The sequence below is a fragment of the Harpegnathos saltator genome, unplaced genomic scaffold (assembly GCF_003227715.2).
Source record: "Harpegnathos saltator strain DR-91 unplaced genomic scaffold, Hsal_v8.6 scaffold209, whole genome shotgun sequence".
NCBI classification, from domain to species: Eukaryota; Metazoa; Arthropoda; class Insecta; order Hymenoptera; family Formicidae; genus Harpegnathos; species Harpegnathos saltator.
In genome coordinates, this window is record NW_020229994.1 from 46,555 (window position 1) to 67,802 (window position 21,248).

The 21,248-nt window shown below is 43.2% G+C and overlaps 1 protein-coding gene across 1 annotated transcript in view; it reads left to right on the forward strand.

The window, feature by feature from the left end:
* The window catches only part of LOC105187292 (agrin), a gene marked incomplete at its 5' end in the record, with an annotated part of 54,353 nt that extends 35,358 nt beyond the window's left edge, over positions 1-18,995 (forward strand). The window contains 11 exons of the mRNA XM_025298183.1: positions 526-720; positions 3,578-3,751; positions 7,774-8,113; positions 9,681-9,908; positions 10,305-10,936; positions 12,612-13,023; positions 13,579-13,832; positions 14,449-14,545; positions 14,797-14,925; positions 16,092-16,269; positions 17,099-18,995. Of these exons, the coding sequence (XP_025153968.1) occupies positions 526-720; positions 3,578-3,751; positions 7,774-8,113; positions 9,681-9,908; positions 10,305-10,936; positions 12,612-13,023; positions 13,579-13,832; positions 14,449-14,545; positions 14,797-14,925; positions 16,092-16,269; positions 17,099-17,356 (2,897 nt within the window). The remainder of the gene's footprint in view (positions 1-525; positions 721-3,577; positions 3,752-7,773; positions 8,114-9,680; positions 9,909-10,304; positions 10,937-12,611; positions 13,024-13,578; positions 13,833-14,448; positions 14,546-14,796; positions 14,926-16,091; positions 16,270-17,098) is intronic.
* Positions 18,996-21,248: the final 2,253 nt, after the last annotated feature.

Here is a 21,248-nt window from a genome sequence, read left to right on the forward strand (position 1 = left end):
TTCGGATAAAATTAAAATCGGGGGCTCGTGACCGACTTTTTCGACGGTTATACGCGCTGCACTCCACCTTGTTATTATCAATATAACAATGCCTCGTAATATCAATATGTGGCGACCCACTTCCGCAGCGTAGAAATTTCTTACTTTAATGTCCCGTTCGATGCAATTTTCCGCAGATGAAAATCGCGCCTGACGGCATATGATATTCCGTCCGCGTCGCCGGTCGCGCTGTTGACGGCGACGGGAGCGTTTTGTTTGTCAGCGGGAAATTACTTATTCACGGCGTTCACGCTCGCCGGGTATCGATCACGTGTACTTTCCCCTAACCGTGAAAAGTGAAAAGTTCCAAATATGACAAATATTGAGAATTCGTCAGTGAAACTTTCCACATTACGCGTTCAGACGAAAAGATACGTGATCGATATCCTGAGACGGATAACGGGTCCTACTTCGCTCTACTTCCGCGGTCGCGAGACACGCGCGAACGGTGCATAATCCGAAACTGGAATTCACGCACATTTTCAGACGACCCTATGGTCAACACGGACTTCCCCGTTAAGAGATACACGGCTGTACAGTACACGCAACCAGCGGCCGCCATCTCGCCGCTGTCCAAGTCCACGCGTCATCTCTTGGTGCCGGAGCCGGACCCACGTTATTATTACACCCACCGAGCTCATCAAGAGACCATCACCATCGACCGAGATAACTTGAAACACGGTAAAAAGAAAAATACGAGCCTCCCCTTTCCTGAATCCTTCGCCCAGCTTAGCGGCTGCTCCGTCCGCTGACGGAAAGAGACTCGAATGTTTTTGCTCGACTTTTGAGAAGAAAAGGCGCCACTCGGATTGCCTCGGATTGTTTCTTAACCCATTAACAGCCAGTGTAACATTTATGTGGCGCTTGTTTTTGTGTTAGATAACATCACACGATTAATATATCATTTCGATTTCACGTTTCGGCTGATAATCTAACCGTCGTACATCCATCCGGCTTCCGTTAAAAATTTAAGTTGATTTGGTTGTTTGAATCCCGACTATATGTAGTCTATGATTGGCCACATTCGAATTTAGTTGACAGTCGATAGAAATTTGGAAATTAATTCCGATGCCAGTCGGAACTTTCGGAAAACAAACAGACTGATTTGATATATAATCCAATATACAGAGTGTCCGGGATCTTTTGGAAACGAAAAATTGTGAAGATTAGTCAGATCAAACTGAAAAGAAGAGTCATGTGCCATTTTGCAAAAATCACAATAGTTATTAATTTATTAATGATTGAAAATGACTACATCTGGAAGCTTTTTAATTAAAAATTTACGTATTTATTTGCAAAATAGTAAAGGACCTTTCTGCTCATAATGAACTAATTTATAATTACATGGCGGCTATTGTATCTAGCGATAGACAGCGAAATACATCGAACTTTGAACCCTCAATCTTGAACCTATCACTGTAATACTGTCATAGATCAGGTCATTCTAAATAAAAAAGTTCTTTATCATCTTGCAAACAAATATGCAAATTTTCAAGTTATCAATTAAAAGAGGTCTTAGATGTGGTCATTTTCAATCATTAATAACTATTGCGATTTTTGCAAAATATAGTACTTGACTTTTCTTCTCACTTTGATCTGATTAATCTTCACAATTTTTCGTTTCCAGAAGATCCCGGACACTCTGTATAACTTCCATTTCACATTTTCGGCGTCTAACTGCCAGTTGTACGTCCAGCTTGGCTTTCGGTGCCGATTTAATTAATAGCCGATAAAGATTTAGGAAAAAATGATTCCGATGACAAAATCTAAATCTCTGTGGAAACGGATTTGGATCATTTAATTATAAAATTTCACAATCAATAATAAGAGTTCGCAATAGGCTAACTTCCGCAAGGAGCGGTAGAGGCCGCGAAACGCGCTTTGGTACACGCCGCCTGGGGCGAAATTTCAAAGCGCGCCCCCTCGACTCACGCCACGCTCGCTAATGTATCGCGGGACAATTGTTAATTAACTGTAAATTTGTAACGCAATTGACATGTACTCTGCATTAACGGTATTATCGACTCGCCGTTAATTCGGATTAACACGATCGGAACATTAATGCCTCGCGGAGTCGCTTGTAACGCTTGAAATGTGGCGTAATAATAACAATAACAATAACAACAGCAATAATCCGGCGAGGCACACACAAGCACGCGTGAGTAGCAGAAAATCTATTTTGTCCAGCTTTAAAGAGCAAATCGCCGCGAGAATACGCGAACGACTCCTCAATCGGTCGCGCGCAAACGTCCGGCACGCGCTCGGCGATTCCGTTTGACAACTCGCTAAATGTAAACGATAGTTTTTCCGACAGGTTCCCGTCAAAACAACGTCTGTTTTTTCAGGATACTCCGGCAAATGCGGCGGCCGCTTTCTCGTCGCGGCCGTCGCGCTCCTCCGCTTTGCAACGAAAACACCACGGCGGCGAGGCGGTGCTCACGATCTCAACTTTTTAAATATCTCAGAACTTGTAAATGAAATTTACGTCGAAATAGAATTCCGGGGAAACGGCAGGGTGTTTTATCGCTCGCTCGCGCTCTTAATATCTCGCGGGGGACTCTCCGATTGCTCTCGGCGTCGCGAGCAAATCGCGCGCAGCGACCGCGCGTTCCGTTGCATCGAATCGCGATCAATCTTTCACGACGTTGGCTCGCAGAAAACGTGAGTGATTCCCGGAACATGTTCTGTGTACCACACGTACACAACAGGCATAACAATCTTGACATGTCACACGTGCTCAGCTAGAGGCTGAAATTTTCTTAAGAATATATTTCCACACTTGAAGCGCCGTTTTGTAAGTGATTTTTTAGAAGTTTTCTCTCTTTTTTTTAAAGAAACTATGAAACATACAATACTGAAGGCGTGCACAAATATTTATCCATTACTTCAACTGTTACATACATTATTTTTTACACATTATTATCTCCAAGGTTGTTATCTTCACTAAGGTTATAAATAATTTTGTGCAACGCTGAACGCGTAACTTCAAAGAGAAAAATCAATGTCTGGCCAACTTTCTTCGGCTTCGAGAGTCCTTAAAATGTACCGCAATATTTAAGATACCGACTTCATCGTGGTAGGAACGATAGCCGCAAGTTTATAGTTTAATAATTTCTCTGCCGGTTTGGTTTCAGAAACTTACAGCCTCTGGGATCGTGACAAAACCAATAAAACTTTCGTGGCACATGCGAACAAAACTTTTCGCACGAAATTACTTATAACTTTGCTAATAAGCTTGAAGATAAAAATCTATAGAAATTACTGTACATAATTAAAATACAGATAAATATTTGTGCAAAATTTCAAAATTGTATGTCTCATTGCTGTTTTAAAAACAAATCTCCCGCAAAATGACTTTTCAAATAACGTCGGAGGCAACACGTGTACGATTAGAAAATATCATTATCAAGTAATTTAATTATGCTACACATTAAGGTTATTAATTCAGCCTCTAAACGTATCACGTCTCGTTTCCTTTTTTCTTTTTTTTTCATCGCCCATCGCGGCAGTCGTTGACGGACACATTGACTTTTCGCAGGAGTGGCCGCGGCGTATCGACCGACCCCGGCGACGATTCGAGTGGTCACCGCTCTGCTGGGTGACCTTTGCACCGACGACAAAGACTGCACGATACCTAACAGCGAGTGCGCCAACGGCGGCTGCATCTGTTCCGAGGGCTACGCGGAAACCAGCGATCGGCAGGAGTGCTTCGGTGAGATGAGACCCGAGCCGAAATTTTCGCTCTGCGTTAATCCTGTGAGTCCCGTCGAACTCGAAGAATCAATGGAGAGTCTCCAGATACAACGTTATACCCGGCTATTGTCTCACCTTGCGACGCTACAAGTGGTTACTTGTACCGCCGTGCTGAGGCTTGAAAAGAGCAGCACTTATCCAAAACTTACTTAATATATCGGTTGTCTTAATGTTCTAAATCCTGCACTTAACCTTCATTCAATTCAATTGGCGAATAACCTTCCGAAAACCACCCCTGTTGCTGTGACTTTTAGTGAAAATACTTCGAATGAATGCCCTTAAATGGATTTTCACATAGAAGTTTAATGCACAAAAAGCTTAAATGACATTACATATCGCTGATAATATTATATTGTTTTTTCAAATAAGTAAACTACAAGTATTGTGATCGTATATTTATTTACCTCAGTCATCTAATTTTTTTTACGTAAATATTTTGAATTACAAGATAAGGTAATTGCAGGTTGTGAGTTAGCTTATGTTAGAACAAATATTCATTTGCTATCATAAACATATAATCATAACAGTAAACATATAATCTCTCTTTTCATAATGTATAGATAAATCTGTGAAAGTAATGTAATACACTGATAGCGATACATAATATTATTTGAATACTTTTGGCATCAAATTCATAGCAATTGTTAGACACGAGTGGTTTTCCGAAGTTTACGCCAACAGGCAATGTATTAATTACGTGGCTCCAACCGCAAGTAGAACATGCGAGACAAGCGAATGTTACATAATTAAGCTTCCTTGACTCGTGTGATTTTCCAATACACAAAGACTGTTGCGTAGCTTGTGAGATCAATTTTTGAATAATAGAAACGGAATATACCGCAAGTTTGTTTCTGACGTCAACTGTAGTTCCTAGTTGAGGTGCTCGCACACGGGGGAGATGACGTTTGTGATTTCGGAAAAGCATCGATTTTGTGTCTCGTCGGTCAGAGAAGCTGATACGCAAGTCAAGGAAAGTCGATGTGATTAAATAATGGGTTTAATGGGTAGTAAAACAACACGCTTTCTTTATTCATAATTCTATCGTTATTATTTTCTTCATGGAGGTAGAAATTTTAATGGAATTTGGAGATTCGATGAAGGCAAGAAATAAGAACGTGAGGCCGACAGTGACAATTGAGTAACCACCGATAAGGATTTAAATCAGGATTCGAGACAATAACAAGTCTGAATATGCAAAAGGGGGGAAATAGCTGAAAGCGTTGTAAAAAAAAACAAGTCACGGCTCTTGTGAAATTTAGGTCGGTATTCATAGTTGTAAATTATAGTGAAACTGCCGTTTAGGGGAGGCATCCCTCCGATAAGTTTATCCTTCACATATATCATAGGGATCATCCTGAGTATCCTCCAACAGGTTTCAGCCATTGCTCATTGTTTATTAAAGAGTGACTAACAAGAGAAGTTTTACAAGCGAAACGTAATTTTTCGGCACAGCGTAATGCTAAATACGCTGTAAAATGTTACTGTTAAATATGTACCGTCAAACCGCGCGCGTACATGGGGGAAGAAACTGCGCCCTTTTCCCGCACCCTCACCCTGAAATAAACTAACTTAAACCAACCTATACATTTTTGTACATGGTGTTAGATTGGATTACCATGTATAAAAATGTATAGGTTGAGTACGACGTAACTTTGTATATGGTAACTCAATCTACCACCATGTACAAAAAGATTGAGTTAGAGTAGTTTATACTCTGGGGAAATGGGGATTGGCTTCGCCCTGCGCATACGCGCGTACTGTTCATCATATTAAATGTATACTGTGTCCAAAAATTACGTTCCACCTATAAAAATTCTCCTGTCAATCATATCTGTAATAAACGATGAACGACAGCTGGGATCTTTTGGTTGTTATTCAGGAGGTTGATCTCTGAATAATATATGTAAAGTCGAGGAGGTGCCTGAACGAGAATGTTACCTAAATTATTTACTATCTTCGATCGCGAGCATGATCAATAACATGATTTGTATTTATAGGCTATTATTCGGCTATTTGGATCGACATTGTATGGAATAAACATCGTAGGTCAACGAACAATCGGAAATTCATGAGGTTATAATTATTAATCAAGCAATGACGGCTGTGAACTCCGACCTTAGAGTAGACCCTAAATTTCGACTCGGGATTCTTCCCTTATTTTCAATGAGTTCGTCAAACGTTCGTCGAAATCGAAGCACCCTGTGCAACAAAAAATCACACGCACCTGGGAATATATCGCTGATGAGACGTCCTGGTATCCTGCGTCCTGACTTCCCTGTCAAATCATCACTAACGCTCGCACAAACATCCAAGAAGTACGAATTAACTTACGCCGACGACTCGCTCGATCGAATATCGAGGGAACCGGTCAGATATTTTAATCAGCCAACGAAAATAATTGTAAATAATGCGCCGATACTTAAAAAATAAGTCGGTCATACGATAAATTACTCGGTCACGGGCAAAATACATGACATTTAAGAAGAATATCAAAGCAATTGGTAGCTTGAAAAAAAGCAGGATAATCTTTCGCCATTTACTGAGCGCCATTTTCTCTCTTCAACCGAACAGTGACGCTCAATAAACAAAAAATCATGACACAATCAATACCGTTTAAATGTTCTATTAGGTGAGTGCAAAAGTTTCCATGGATTTTGCAATATAAAAATGCAAAGAGAGAGAGAGAGAGAGAGAGAGAGAAATAATTTTATTAAAAACGATTTATTATATTTTACCCGATGAAAGTTGACGGAAGATAATAGAGAACAATGGCTATTACCTGATAAAATGAATAAGTCATTTTTCATAAAAATACTTTGTCCATTTTTCCATCATGAAATCCATCAAAACTTTTGTATTTGTCCAAAAGATATTTCTTTCTTACTTGAAATAGTCAAATTATTAAATTATGAAATGTTTAAATGACGATTACACACGCGATACGTATCGAAAGTGTCGATTGTTAATTAACTACAGGTTTCTGATCGACTTGTGGTCTCATATTTTTATCTCTATTGAAAATTTGTCGCAATGACGATTAATAGCTGATTGTAATGCCCAACATCAATTAAACTTTAACCTTTAAACTCTTTGCACAGAAATTAAGTAATCAAGTTAGAATTTAATCTACTCTGGTGGAAACGTATATGAGACGAATTACAGAACTCAGGATGCAGCGATAACGAACGACAAGCACAACTCCTTTCCTTTCACCCCTGTTTTCAACCTCCAAATTCTATTGAAATTTCTAACTCCAATGAAAAGCAATAATGAGGAGATTATGAAAAAAAGAAGCGTGTTCCTTTATTAGCCCACATTTATTTCTATTAATCTTTATTAGATTATGCAGTATTTTCGGTCAGTCCTTTGAGTCGAGTGGAGAAATTTGCAATATTAACATAGAACCAAAATTTCAGCCAGAAAAGTTGCCGCAAGAATATACGCGGTAGAAAAATGCACGCAGGATCATTCTCTGTCACAAATTCTGAATGTTCCGCATGAATGCGCGCGATAACTCCCACATCGATGTTCCACCCTCATTGTTTGCGTACAACCGCCCAAGTCGACCGCGAAGTCTTCAAGTAATTAGACGCAAGTTCTTAATCATTGTCAAAGTATCTTATTCTCAATAACGACCGAGACAATTAGTCCGCTTTAATTGCAAGTTCTAACATCGCCATCTAAAACGGCTTCTCAGAACGACGAGCGGGCGAGCGAGCGTCCGTCTTGATGTCGCGTTTCGAAAGGGTTAAAGCGATCTACGCAAAACAGATCTACGCAAAATTGATTAGGCCGTTATTAACGAGTACAACGTTGTGGTATTAATAAGACACCGAACGAAGGACCGCTCAAAGAGACTTTGCACTCCCACGATTCGCCAACGTTCGTTGTGGCCGCCACAATTCGCCAACGTTCGCGTGGCCGCCGCGTGCAGCCCGCGTCGGGTCGGGTAATTGAAAGAAAATGAACTTTCTGTCGAAGCCAATTACGTGCCGGTGACGCCGACCGAGGAATTTCGCGCGTGCCTCTCGTACCCGTGTCACATGACCTCCACGTGCATCGACCTGCCCAGCGCGACTTTCGTCTGCGTGTGCCGGCCAAATTACACCGGGCTGCTGTGCGACGAGGAGATCAACAAAAGGGATTACGAGGTGCCCTCCTTTGACGGCAAAAGCTACGTACGGATGAACCGGCTGAAAGCGTATCACAAATTCAGCATCGAGGTCGAGTTCAAAACGTACGCGGACAACGGCATCATACTGTACAATCAGCAGAAGAACGACGGCACCGGCGACTTTGTTTCGCTGGCTATTGTCGACGGGTTAGTATCTCCTGTGAAAGCGCTAGCTAGCACGCTGATCTTTCGCCCTCGCGCGAAATGCGCCCTTTGAGCGAGAGGCCGAGAGAGAGAGAGAGAGAGAGAGAGAGAGAGAGAGACTGACAATCGCGCTGCGATTCAAGACGAGCGGTAACTCGATTCGCCTGATTATTTCCGTTGTTGACTACGCGATCTAATTTCTCCGTCGCTTTGTGTAAATTGCTCCGGTGCCGGCCTACTGGCTGATTAACGACGGACCAATCGACATTTCGCATTAGCACGGAGATTCTCTCAGCACGAGCATCTCGAGATCGTTCCTCGGTCGCTTGAGCGAGAGCCTCGTGGAGATCTCGAGTTAGCGGTCTGTGCCTTGATGATATAGAAATTCAGTAGCACTGTGCGTGACTACTCGCGCTAATGTCCTCTCGCTATTAATCGTTCGTTTCTTTAACTTATCGTTAATGTCGACTCTCGGACAAAAATTATTATTACGGTATATGATTATATCGTGGATTTTCTCTCTATATGGCCGTACTGTATGAAATTATTGTATAAGGTGTTCGAGATCTTTTGGAAATGAAAAATTGCGAAGATTAATCAGATCAAACTGAGAAGAACATTCATGTAACATTCTGCAAAAATCGCAATAGTTATTAAATTATTAATGACTGAAAATGACCACATCTATATTTTTTAATTGATAACTTGGAAATTTGCGTACTTATCTGCAGAATCTGGTATTTGACTTTTCTTCTCAGTTTGGTCTGATTAATCTTCGCAATTTTTGGTTTCCAAAAGATCCTCTGTATATACACAAGGAAAACTACTACAATTCAAATAATTGCTTGTTACGTGCATTCCGCAATATAGATATATAATCGAAGGAAACCAATTTTCTCTTTTGAAAGAAAAAAAGAAAAGAAAAATGTTTGGTTTAATGAAACAATTTTCTGGTGAAATGCGAGCGATAAAGAAATTCCGTTTGAAATTATCGGAATTCAGTGTAAATTATAAAAATTTCTGGTTAACTTGAAGATTTCTATTTTGTATTTGAAGTATTTTGAATTGAAAGTTCTAAATCGTCCACATTTCCCACCAGAAAATAAGTTCATCCGATCATATATTTTTTTCCTGTTTATTTAATAACGTTTCTTTAGATTTGTGGATATATATAATTTTATATAATTATATACCCGATTATATAAAATTCATATATGAGTCATATATAATTATATATAATTTATGTATATATTTAGTTATATACATAGGAACTTTTATATAATTATTATTATTAACAATCCTTTTTAATCGGATCGTTATTAAGCATTTTAATTAACCTTTTTATTATAGCGCAGCTCTTCTTAATATTTCTTAATATTTCTTTGTACAATAATTATTATTTCCTATTGTTTTATTTATTGCATCGGAAAGGTAACATCGCGTATGAATGAATAAATAAATACGTACCTAAATAATAAATAGAGAACGTAATTGTACTTCTCGTTACCGATCGAATTCGGCGAATAGATGTATTCGCGCGAGAAAACTGATCGTTGATCTCGTGCTTCAGATACGTTCAGTTCAGATACAACTTGGGAAACGGACCCGTAATACTCGCGTCGCCGGAGAAGGTAACCATGAAGACCTTCCATCGTGTGGCCGCCAAGAGATACCACAAAGACGGAGTGCTGATCTTCAACGACGGCGAGGACGTGGCCGGACAGAGTCAGGGGATGCTGAAATCACTGGATCTGAATCAAGACACCTTCGTCGGGAACATGCCGAGCAATTATACCAAGTAATATTTTCGCAAACGTTATATTATTCAAAGCTCATCATCGTTCTATTCGACGTTTAATTAAATCAAATAATTATAATTTAATCGTGATTAAATTAAACATATTGATTAACCTTTTATCCCCTATACTCGAGAAATGTAAAATTAATCTTCATCACTCGCTGAAAGTGTCATCACAATCGTTAATTAATTATTTAGACGGTTTCTAGATGTTGGGTGTTTCTCCGTAGTAACAATGAATTTTCTGAATTTTTTTTTAACCCTCTGTACATCCAACGTATTTTAAATACAATAAACGCCAACGCGAAGCGGAGAAAGTAAATTCCTCAAGCATCGAAAGTCAAAATTAACGACTCCAAGCTGGAGACACCAACGAGATGACGAATTTCTCAACAGAGTGTACGACAACATCGGCACCAACCACGGGCTGCTCGGCTGCATACGCAAGCTGAAGATCAACCGGATCCACGTGGACCTCCACATGGGTCGCGACAAGGACGTGCTCGAGAGTTACCGCGTGAAGGAATGCGGCGACAACGCGTGTGCCAACCTGCCCTGTCAGAACGGCGCGACGTGCCAGCCGATTTTCGAGGAGGACCTCTGCAACGGTCGAGAGTGCAGGAGGTTGCAGAAGAGGGGCAGGGGCAGGAATAAGGGCGGTAACGGTATCGGCGGCAAAGGCGGGGTGAACATCGTCAGGTGCAGGGGCAATCATTGCACCTCGGTCGACCCAGGGAAAGGACCCAAGAGGAGCGCGAGGAAGCGCTGCACCACTAACAAGTGCGACTACGATTACGAGTTCATGTACGAGAACAATTATGAGCACGGCAACTATGCGGTGGAGAAGTACGAGCCGCCGGATTACAGGTGCATTTGCCCGCCGCAGTTCACCGGCCGCAACTGCGAGGAGTCGCTGGACCCGTGCATCGACGAGCCCTGTCAGCACGGTGCCACCTGCGACATCTTGCCGCAGGGAGGCTACGTGTGCAAGTGCCCGCCCGGTAGGACCGGCGAGCACTGTGAGATCCGTAAGTACGAAGGACGGCGCCTTTGTCGTGGCACCCAAGTGCCACGTTTGAAACTCTCTCCACCGAGTAGCCTTCAGGCGGCTAATCTTGGAAACTGGATATCGCCGGCTTGAATGAATTGTTCTTGAGTTTGAGACATACACAGTCTGTCCCAGATCCAATGAGACTGGTCTAAAAAAAATACAAAGCGTTTATTATTTTGATTTTTTATTCTTGTTTATTCAAAATAGTCTCCTTCTGAGTCAATACAGCGCTGGAAACGTTCAACAAATTTTTCGAAACATTTTTTATACTCATCGGCTGGAATGGCGGTTTAGTATGGCGGTCGAAGTCTTTTGAATGACCGGGATGGAATCGAAACGATTTCCTTGACATCGGCAATTTCAGTTTGGGAAATAGCCAGAAGTCGCACGAAGCCAAATCAGGTGAATACGGTGGATGATCGATAACAATGATGCCTTTTTTGGTCAAGAATTCACGTACCATGATGGCTTTGTGCGATGGTGCATTATCGTGCAACCTTCCGTTTGCCCAAATCTTCGGTCAAAATTCGATAGACTGTGCTTTTCGGTATCCCAGTTTCCTCTTCGATAAGTCTCGCAGACATACAGCGGTCGCTTCGAAGAATTTCTTTGACTTTCTCGATGTTTTCTTCATTGCGAGTGGTTTTTGGCGGCGGTGCTCGGTCATCGTCTGCAAGGTCCTCACGACCGTCACGGAATCGGCCAAACCAACGGAAAACCTGCGCACGGGACATGCATTCATCCCCGTACACATTTTTTAGCGTTTCGTATGTTTCTGCACCACTTTTACCCAATTTAAAACATGTTCCATGTTGGTTTTTCGACCGACGTACACAAAGTGACTTTACATAAAATGTCAAACCACAGTGAAATATCAACCGAATTCGCTCAAATTTTGAGTTGTTAAGTAGATGAAGGGTAGAACATTCACCTACCATCATTCACTCATAGATATCGCTGCGCTAAGAACTTTGATGGAACCAGTCTCATCGTATCTGGGACAGGCTGTGTATATGTATATCGATCGTGAAACGGGGGTTTCTCTTTTTCCTATTCTTGTATCTTGAAAATTAGACGAAACTTATATTATTAAAGGTCGTCTCTGTGTGATTTTTAATTATAATTAAGTCAGGTAATTATTCGGAAGATCCAGATAAATTTTTCTTTATTGAAAAAAATGTTCCTCTCTTTTCTTTTCTTGTTCTATCTCTGTGTTCTTGCTCTTATATCTTAGAATTTAAACGCATTCGGAGGATTCCGTTAAATTGTTCCACCGCAAAAGTCGAACATAAAACGTTCCTTTTTTTTCTTATTTTTATTCCTATATCTTAAGCGGAGTCTGCAATAAAAGTCGTAAAATCCTAAGTCGTAAAAGAAAATTGTCCAATGACAATTATTCTCCGACAGCAAGGAGAATAATTGACTGGTCAATTTTCTTACGACTTCTATTGTAGACCCCGCTTTAGACGAACTAAATATTTTCGGTGTGCTTAAGTAAATTTCTCCATCCTAAAGAGTTGATATAAAAAGTCCTCGCTGGAAAATAGAAATTTTTGCGAAACAATCGAGTATTTGGCTTTGAAACTTGGTCAACTCGTTGAAGAATACCGAACGCGCACATCTTAAATAGCATTAAATCGTCATTTCTGCAGTGGACGCCGAGTTGACGGAGCTGCTGATCCCCGAGATGTCGGGCAACGGATTTCTGGAGCTGCCCTGCTTGGAAGGCGTCGCTAAAGCGTTCTCCATCGAACTCTGGTTCCTCACCCACGCGAGCGACGGGCTCTTGCTCTACAACGGCCAGCTGAACAACGCCAAGGGCGACTTCATCAGTCTGAACTTGGTCCACGGCAGGCTGGAGTTTAGATTCAATCTCGGCAGCGGCATCGCGAACATTACATCGCCCGACCCGGTCAGCCTGGACACCTGGCACTGCGTGAGAATCAGCAGACTTGGCAGAGAAGGTGTCCTCCAACTTGACGACGGCACCGTCGCCAGAGGACTGTCCGGAAGTCCTCTCACTGAACTGAATCTGGAAATGCCGCTTTATGTCGGTGGTGTCAAGTAAGTTGCTCCCGTTAAATTATCATGTATTTTTATTATTTGAATCATCTCGTTTCTTCCCTCGTGTCATCTTTCTCTTATTCATGTTTGACGTTTTTTTATCTATCATAAATATATATATATATATATATAAAATATAAAAAAAATATATAATATTATTATAAATATTATATAAATCAATACGTACATAATTACAGAAATATATCTTAATCGGATAAAACGTTGTTAATTAGACATCTTATATCATTCTTCTCTTATAAATATTTTTTTACTTATTGTAAATATATATAATATAAGAAAAAAATATATATATAATATTATTATAAATATTATATAAGTCAGTACACATATAATTACAGAAATATATATTAATCGACAAAACGTTATTAATTAGACATCAACAAAGGTTTTCTCACTCTTTTCTCAAAGATATATCATAATAAATATAACAATGTAATATAAAACATGAATCTGTTCAATAGCCTAAAAAGTAAACTCACACTAATCCAGCGTGCGAGGGCGGTAAATAATAATCACGATGGTTCGATTTCTTAGACACTGGCGAGAAGTACACCGGCTGGCCGGGGCGTGGACCGGATTGGTAGGCGCCGTGCAGAGACTAATGGTAAACGGCAAAACATATCAGAATCTCGCGGTGAATGTTACTCAACACAACACGGAGATTTACGACGGTCTACCGTGCCCCAGCAACGAGAACCCTTGCCACAACGGCGGGGTCTGCCTTCCACTTCTGAACAGTTACCTCTGCAAGTGCGCCAGCGGTTACAACGGCTTGCACTGTGAATTCTGTAAGTTTTCTTCTCGGTTTCGCGATCTTTCTTCACGATACGAACTTTATTCGCGCGTCTCCTTGCGCGCGCCATCGAGTCCACTTACGATAACGGCGAATTTGTTTGAAACACTCGCGCGCAGCAAGTAAGCAGCTAAATTTTCAAGAAAAGAAGACAAAAATTTGACGAAAAATTATAATTATTTGTCGAATATTTTACGGAAGAAAAGAAATACATTTCTGCGCTCGTTAATAATATAACCCGACATTATTGCGTACGACGTAATTGCGTAAAAAATTATCAAATAATGCACGTATGCCGACGAGAGAGCTAAATAATATACCGAGAGAGTTAAAAAATTGTCCAAATTTCCTCGAGCGTAATTCCACTCGAAAAGTAAAGTGACAGTCAGCTCGCTCGAAAATTCGAGTGATTTCTTCTATTCACGTGGAATAGATTTTCCACTTTGGAAACTGAATTTCAGGCTTTATTTCTGTATTCATATTTTGGTATTGTGAATTTTCGAGGGAAATTTTCCTAGTATTGAAATTGCGATCTTTTGGGACAATCTGTGTCCAGCGATTTAAAAAGCGACAAAAACAATAAGCCGACTGGAACCTAACTTTTCTTGCAGTCATGGGCTACGACGTTTCCGGCACCGAGATCTCCGAGCGACCGGTACGATTCGACGGCGACCACTTCCTGCAGTTCAAGCACCGCTACGGAAGAAGGTGAGTAAAGCGGGCGTAGGACGCACGTGCGCGGCATCGACGGTCTTTAGCAACTTTAGCAACGCAACGGCACATCCTCTAGGATGATGTTCGATTAGGTGCACTTGCAATTAGTACGTCGGCCGACGCCAGCGCGAGAAACCGAGAGTAGACTATTACTACTACTACTACTACTACTACTACTACTACTAATTAGCGCCCCTGACTAACGACTAATATCACTAACCTTCTGATTGTGTAACACCAACTAGTACTAACTCGACTAACACTACCATCACTACCACCACTACTACCCTCGGCGAGTACTTTGAGGAGTCCTACTCCGACTACGACTTGGAGGAGGACGTCGACTACGAGTACGACAGTTACGATTACATGGAGTAAGTTTCCCTTCACGGCGAATGCCTGTGGCTGTGTACTCGTTTGAGGGAACGTAGACTTTCCTTTCCTTCGCGTATCTGGTGTAACGTGTGTCGTCGAGCCCGATAATCGCGTCCCCGTGGCAACACCCACACCCGCCGACGAAGGAGGAGCCAGGGAGCTTTCGTTTGAGCGTAATAAGGAACGTAGATTGACGTAGATCGCGTAGCGTCGCGGGGCTAAAGACACAATTAGACGGGCGGATTCTTGTAACTCGACAGGGTGAGAACCGCTGGGAGGACTGCTGGAGTAATGGAGGGAAGCGGCAAGGAGGGAATAAAGGTGATACGTTGGCGAAAAGGACGCGTGAAAAAGTATCTCTCGCGCGTCGACAGCACTTTCTTCTATTGGGAGCCGCTCTTACCGCGATTTCACCGTTCTTTGCTTTCGCACGACTTGAAAGATTTGATTATTTAGAAGATTATCAATTAGAAGGAGCTATAAAAAAATTAATAATTAAAAAATATATATTTATATCGGCTCTCTCTCTCTCTCTCTCTCTCTATGTGTAACAACGGAGCTATGTAGCGAGCGATATAAATCGAGAGCGTGAGATTAAATTGCGCGCGAATGAACGTAAAAAGGTAAACTACAATGGAGCAATGAAACAATCGAACGGGAAAAAGAAATTACGAGGATTTATCTCAAAGCGCAACGTGTCTTTCTCATCCACTTGCCGTTTCGACTCGTATCAACGATATGGTAGCCGATTGTTGCTAGCAGCCGTTGGTTAATATTAATCATGACAATTAGATTAGTGCATGGGAATTGGAGACACTGCTTTGATAGCGTCACGATCGAATATGTTCTTCGCTCCGATGCACAAAGATTGCTGATTCAGATAGCCGACTATATGTAAATAAATAGAATAGCGAGTCCACCGAGAAGTTTGCCAGCTCATCAGAAATGCTTTTGTCACAACGAATTCGTCCGAGCCTCCTTCTTTCACCTCTTTCTTTGACCTTCTTTTATTTTTTTTACATAGTTTCAATTGTTAATTTCCCGCCGTCTAAGTGCAGCTCGACGTAGAGGACTGCTCGATCTGTAGTGCATATTGTTGGCATGAGTTTGGCGTTTGAGCCTTTCTGACGACCAACGTCGTTATTACGAACACGCTTTTCTTCAGACGCAGGGGACAACAGTCGAACAAGTTCGAGCTAAGACTGAGGACTATACATTCTGAGGGGCTGATCGCCTGGGTGGGCCGAGGGAAGATCGAGCACCTCATCTTGTCTCTGCACAGAGGCCACGTGGTGCTCACTTACAAGAGCAAGACTGAGGAGCAAATATTGGTGACGAGCAGGGTAAGTTGAGAGTTTCTATAGAACGGCAGAGACGGACGAAACGTGTCGTTTCTCATCAGCGCTCATATACAGGATGTATAAAAAGTATCGGAACGACCTCGAAATACCTCGAAAACTAAGCATCTTAGAAAGGAATGTTTCAGACCAAAGTTGTATGGTTTCAAGAGGGACATAAAACAACTGTATCATTATGTACTTTTCTTAAATGGAAAGCCCAATTTTTTATTGCATCATCTTTTTCTACCAATTAATTTGGACAACTTTTGCCCTGAAATATTTTTTTATTTGCCTAATATTTTCAGAGATATTTCGCTGTCCCGGTACTTTTTATATACCCTGTATAGTCGGCACGATATCTTCATATTTCGAATTCATCTTGTGCACCGAGAGAAAAGATATCTGAGAAATAAAAAATATCTCTTCTCGGGCGCTCATAACATATTTACTTGAACCTACATTCTTTTCTCGCTGTAAAACGAATGTTTCTATGAAAAGCAATCAAGGTTGCTGTTACGCTAATTAAGCTGTGAATGTTAAAAATGCACATTTTCCACGAACACAATTTCCCTCCCTGTAAAAAAATGTATATTATTATAGTGCAAGTACATACATTATTAGTACTCACTAAATAAACAATTTTTTTGCTTTTTTAATATCTTTTTCATCAATGTACACTTACGCAGCGATATATGGAGCTGCTGTTTCCTAAAATATGCAATAGTTTTTAAATGATGAAAGCTCATGGAGTTTGCAATCCGAAAACAAAACGATGAAATCTCTACGAGGTAACCGGCGATTCTTCTCACCACCGTGATGAACGTCTTTGCAGGAAAGAGTGGACGACGGGGTCTTCCACCACATTCGCGCGTCCCGACGACGGAAGGCGTTGACGGTGCAGATCGACGAGTACGCGCCGGTGAAGGTCGCGACGGAGACGACGTTGCTGACGACCAACGGCAAGCTGTTCGTCGGCGGCAAGCCGGGCCACCGTGGCATCAAAGGCTGCGTCACCGACTTCATCGTCGACAAGCGACGACTGCAGCTGGCCAGACGGAAGATCGAGTTCTGCCACGACAACGACGTATGATAACGAACCCCGAGCCCGACGATGGTCGCCAACGCGACGTCGACGTCAGAAGACCCCGTCGGCCTGACGACGACCAGTTCGTCGTCGGCGACGAGTTAACGCGCGAACTTCCACGCTCGCTCGCGTCGGACCAAGGTCGACGATCGTCGTCGAACGGTGCGCCGAGCGCAACAACGAAACGCACGAACCCGGTGACCGTCGTCGTCGCCATCGCCGCCGACCTGGTGAACGCCTCTACTGCGTGTCGAGACGGACTGTCAACGCGACGTGACGCGCACCGTCGAGACCAAGTGCCGAAGAATCGCGTGTTCGAAGAGTCGATCGAGCAACGCACTGACGATCCCTGGATCAAGGTGAGATGCGAGGAGAAGTGACCAATCCCGGTCGCTGCACTCCTGGGGAGGCGGGAACGCCTGATCGGAGATGGTTCAGGCAATGCTGAGCAGTCTCACACCTCGAAAGTCTCATATCGCGTCCGTCGTGAGCCGGACGAGACGAGAAGAGGACTTCCTGCGAATATCTTCGACTGAGGCACGCAGAACCAGGCCCGCAAATCCGGACGGAACTTCTCCATTCTCTCTTTCTCTCTTTCTCTATCTATCTATCTATCTATCTATCCCTCTCTCCCTCTCACTCGCTCTTCGCCAGGGCTCACCGAATGAACAGGACCAAGAGCAGGATTCTCCGCGGCCGAGATGCAGCGTTCCACGACGAAGCTCCGAGTACGACAGGCTCTGACACTACGAGGACACAAATGAACCCAGCCGCGCGAGCATAGCCGCGTTTACCGCGGCGGAAGTCCGCGAATGGGAACGGGGAGGGTAGGATGAGAGGTGGAAGGAATGTCCCACGTTTGGAATATCGCACATCTCGACGTTCACACACACCGGAATCCAGAATCGCAAAACCCGCGAAAACTCTCTGTCGCCGTCGTCGTCGTCGTCGTCATGCGGAAGACGCACAGACGCCGCAACCGGCACGCGCATTTACGTCGAGTGCGCCTCACGCGCACCAGCGTTCTCACAGGGCCATCCAATAATCCCAGGCAGGATAAGGAACAAGGAGTAGCAGTGCTCGATCGCGATGTCACGCCAGCTCGGCTCAAGATTCGAACGCGGGAGGAAGGATCGCACGATGATCGATCGAGGCTCGAGCTCGCTCGCTTCGCGTCATCGTCTGCGTGCAATCGACGAGAGGAGGCTGAAGGAGGGAGGGATGAAGAAGGAAACACCAAGAGAGATCGATCGTCCCGGAGCGAAGGGATGGCGATGGACGGAGAGGAGGAGCGGCGAGTCACAAGTGCTACACTATGTTTCATCGAAAGACAATAATATATTTTTAAGGCGGTGAGGTTTAAGGTATACATATGGATATGTATGTGTGAACTTATCTGTATACGTGTGCGTGCGTGCGTGCGTGCGTGTGTGTGTGTGCGCGCGCGTGTGGCGAACACGCGCGAACAGCGCGTACTTAGTACGAGGGAGATAAAGACACGTGTCACGGGGTCCTCTTCTCTCCCCTTCGCAGGAGAGCCCTCGTTATTAGAGAGTCTACTCTGTAAGTTGTAACCCGAAGCACCTAATAAGCGTTTACGATGCCAAGACTGACTTATAAGAGACGCGGACGGGCGGGCCGGCAGGCGGGCGGGCGGGCGGGCGGGCGGAATAAAAGCACCATACGGCGACGAGAGAGGCGAGAGCAGGAAAGGAGCAGAAAAGAGAGAAAAGAACAAAAAAAATGAACAAAAAAGATAAATCGGTGTTATGTTTGAGTGTTCGGTAGAGAGATTTAATGACCGTGGATTTTTCCAAAATAGAGGAATGTATTTTAAAGGACTTGTTGATTTATCGCCAGTATAGTAGAGACGAACTCACCCACGCGACGCGTTGTTTTTAGGTAGGGAGGCTTTTTACGAAGGAAAAAAATAATAAAGATAAAAACGAGCAAGAGAATAAGTAAATATAAATAAATAAATAAATAAATAAATGAATGAATAAATAAATGAATAAATAAATAAATATATATATATATATATATTATATATACACTTGTATTCACACGACACGCAAACATTCCATTCGATGGACGCGGCAACCGGGGTTTAAATTTCACGTATAGGTAGACGCATTATATAAGAACAGCCGGCGCGAGCGCGGTCCGTGAGCGTTCAAATCTCGCGAGTTATGGAGACCCATAGGAAAGTTACGTCATCACGGCCGTCGCGGTAAATCGTCTCGTTCTCCTCGAGCGAACTCGAGCGATCGTTCCTGGATCTGCCGGAGGACCGGACGTTCGTCCGTGTAATTCACCGAGCGATCAAGCATTTTCTACCCGATCGACATTTCACTCAACGCTTTCTCCGAGCTTGTAGGCGGGCAATGAAGCGCCGTGCGGTCGGTATTAATTTCGTCCGTTCACTGTCTCAGATCGACAGGTCGAAATTCAGCGATTATATAATTAATATGATTGAATCTGCGATGTAATTTATAGATAAGAAGCCTCAATTATACACGACTGTAATTAATTGGATACACGAGTCGGCCGACAGATCGTCTCCGACTTTGAGAATCCAACGGGTGTCTTTCAGCTGAGGAACCGCGGAGAGAGACGTCATTCGGAAACGGAATCCACTGATCTTTTTTACAGACCCCGACGGCCGGGTTTGAACGCGAGTGGGCTGCCTTCGAGAGTTAACGCCTGTGCACGCTTGTGTTACAGCAGGATCCACTATAACCGCAATGCCGAGGGGCTCGCACGGGAACCGACGTCTAAAAGCGCCGAGGTCGCGGAAGCGGCTGGAGTCAGCCGGGAGAGATCGTCATTTTCGAGCGTATCGTTAGCTGATGATGATGCGCGAGGAACTCTCCGTGGGCTTTCACAGTGGACTTTCCTAGTCGCGTAGACTCGAGTCGTTGTTGCTCTCTTAATATCGGACATTATTTCCGGATGATGAGCCCTCTCGTAGCCGAAGGATCTCGAGTACATAACCGAACACGAAGTCGAACGGTAATCGCGGATTAATTCGTCGTCCGAGCAGCCAGCCATGAACGTGCGTGCGAGTACCTTAGACTCGTCACCTTAGACTCGGTTCTCGCGTGACTCGGTTCTTCGGGAACAGTGCGACCGGGGTCGGTCGGTGCAACCGGCCGACCCCGAGAAGTTAGACGTACCGCTTGCATCCGCGTAATTGGACGCGCAACGACGAGACGTGTGCATGAGCGACGTGAGAAAGAGTGAGAGCAAATATGCATGTTCATGTGTGTGTATGTGTACGCGCGCGTGTGCATGTGTGTGTGTACGTATGTGTGCGGGAGATGTGCCGCGCGAATGATCTGTAAATAGTGTCACGGCACTGCTAAATGACGAATTAAATTGCCGTTTTAGAGTGTAACACCGGACCTAAGGATCATCGTAACGACCTAATTATCGTAAAACACTTCACGGATTAGCCTTCGAACGATGCTCGCGTGCGCATCGATTTATTTTTCGCGCGACTCGAGAGAGCGCATTATATGCACACGTATAAATATAAATATGAATATAAATATAAATATATATATATATATATAGACATATACACACACACACACACACATACACACACATACACACACATACACACACACACACACACGCACACGTACACACACATACCATACACACACTCGTCGAGAAAATATGAACGTGTTCTTCCCCTCGGACGGAGAAATAGTTAAACGCCTAAGTTACGTGAATTCATTGTTACCTTGTACGCAACTATTGTTGATCATTTCGAGAACGTCGAGCATTCCCATCCTCTCGCTCTGCGGACAGATATTATGAAAGTGCTCCCGGAAAGCTTTTCCCTCTTGCTTGGAATCATTCCGTTTCACGTAGAAAGCGCGATAGAAAT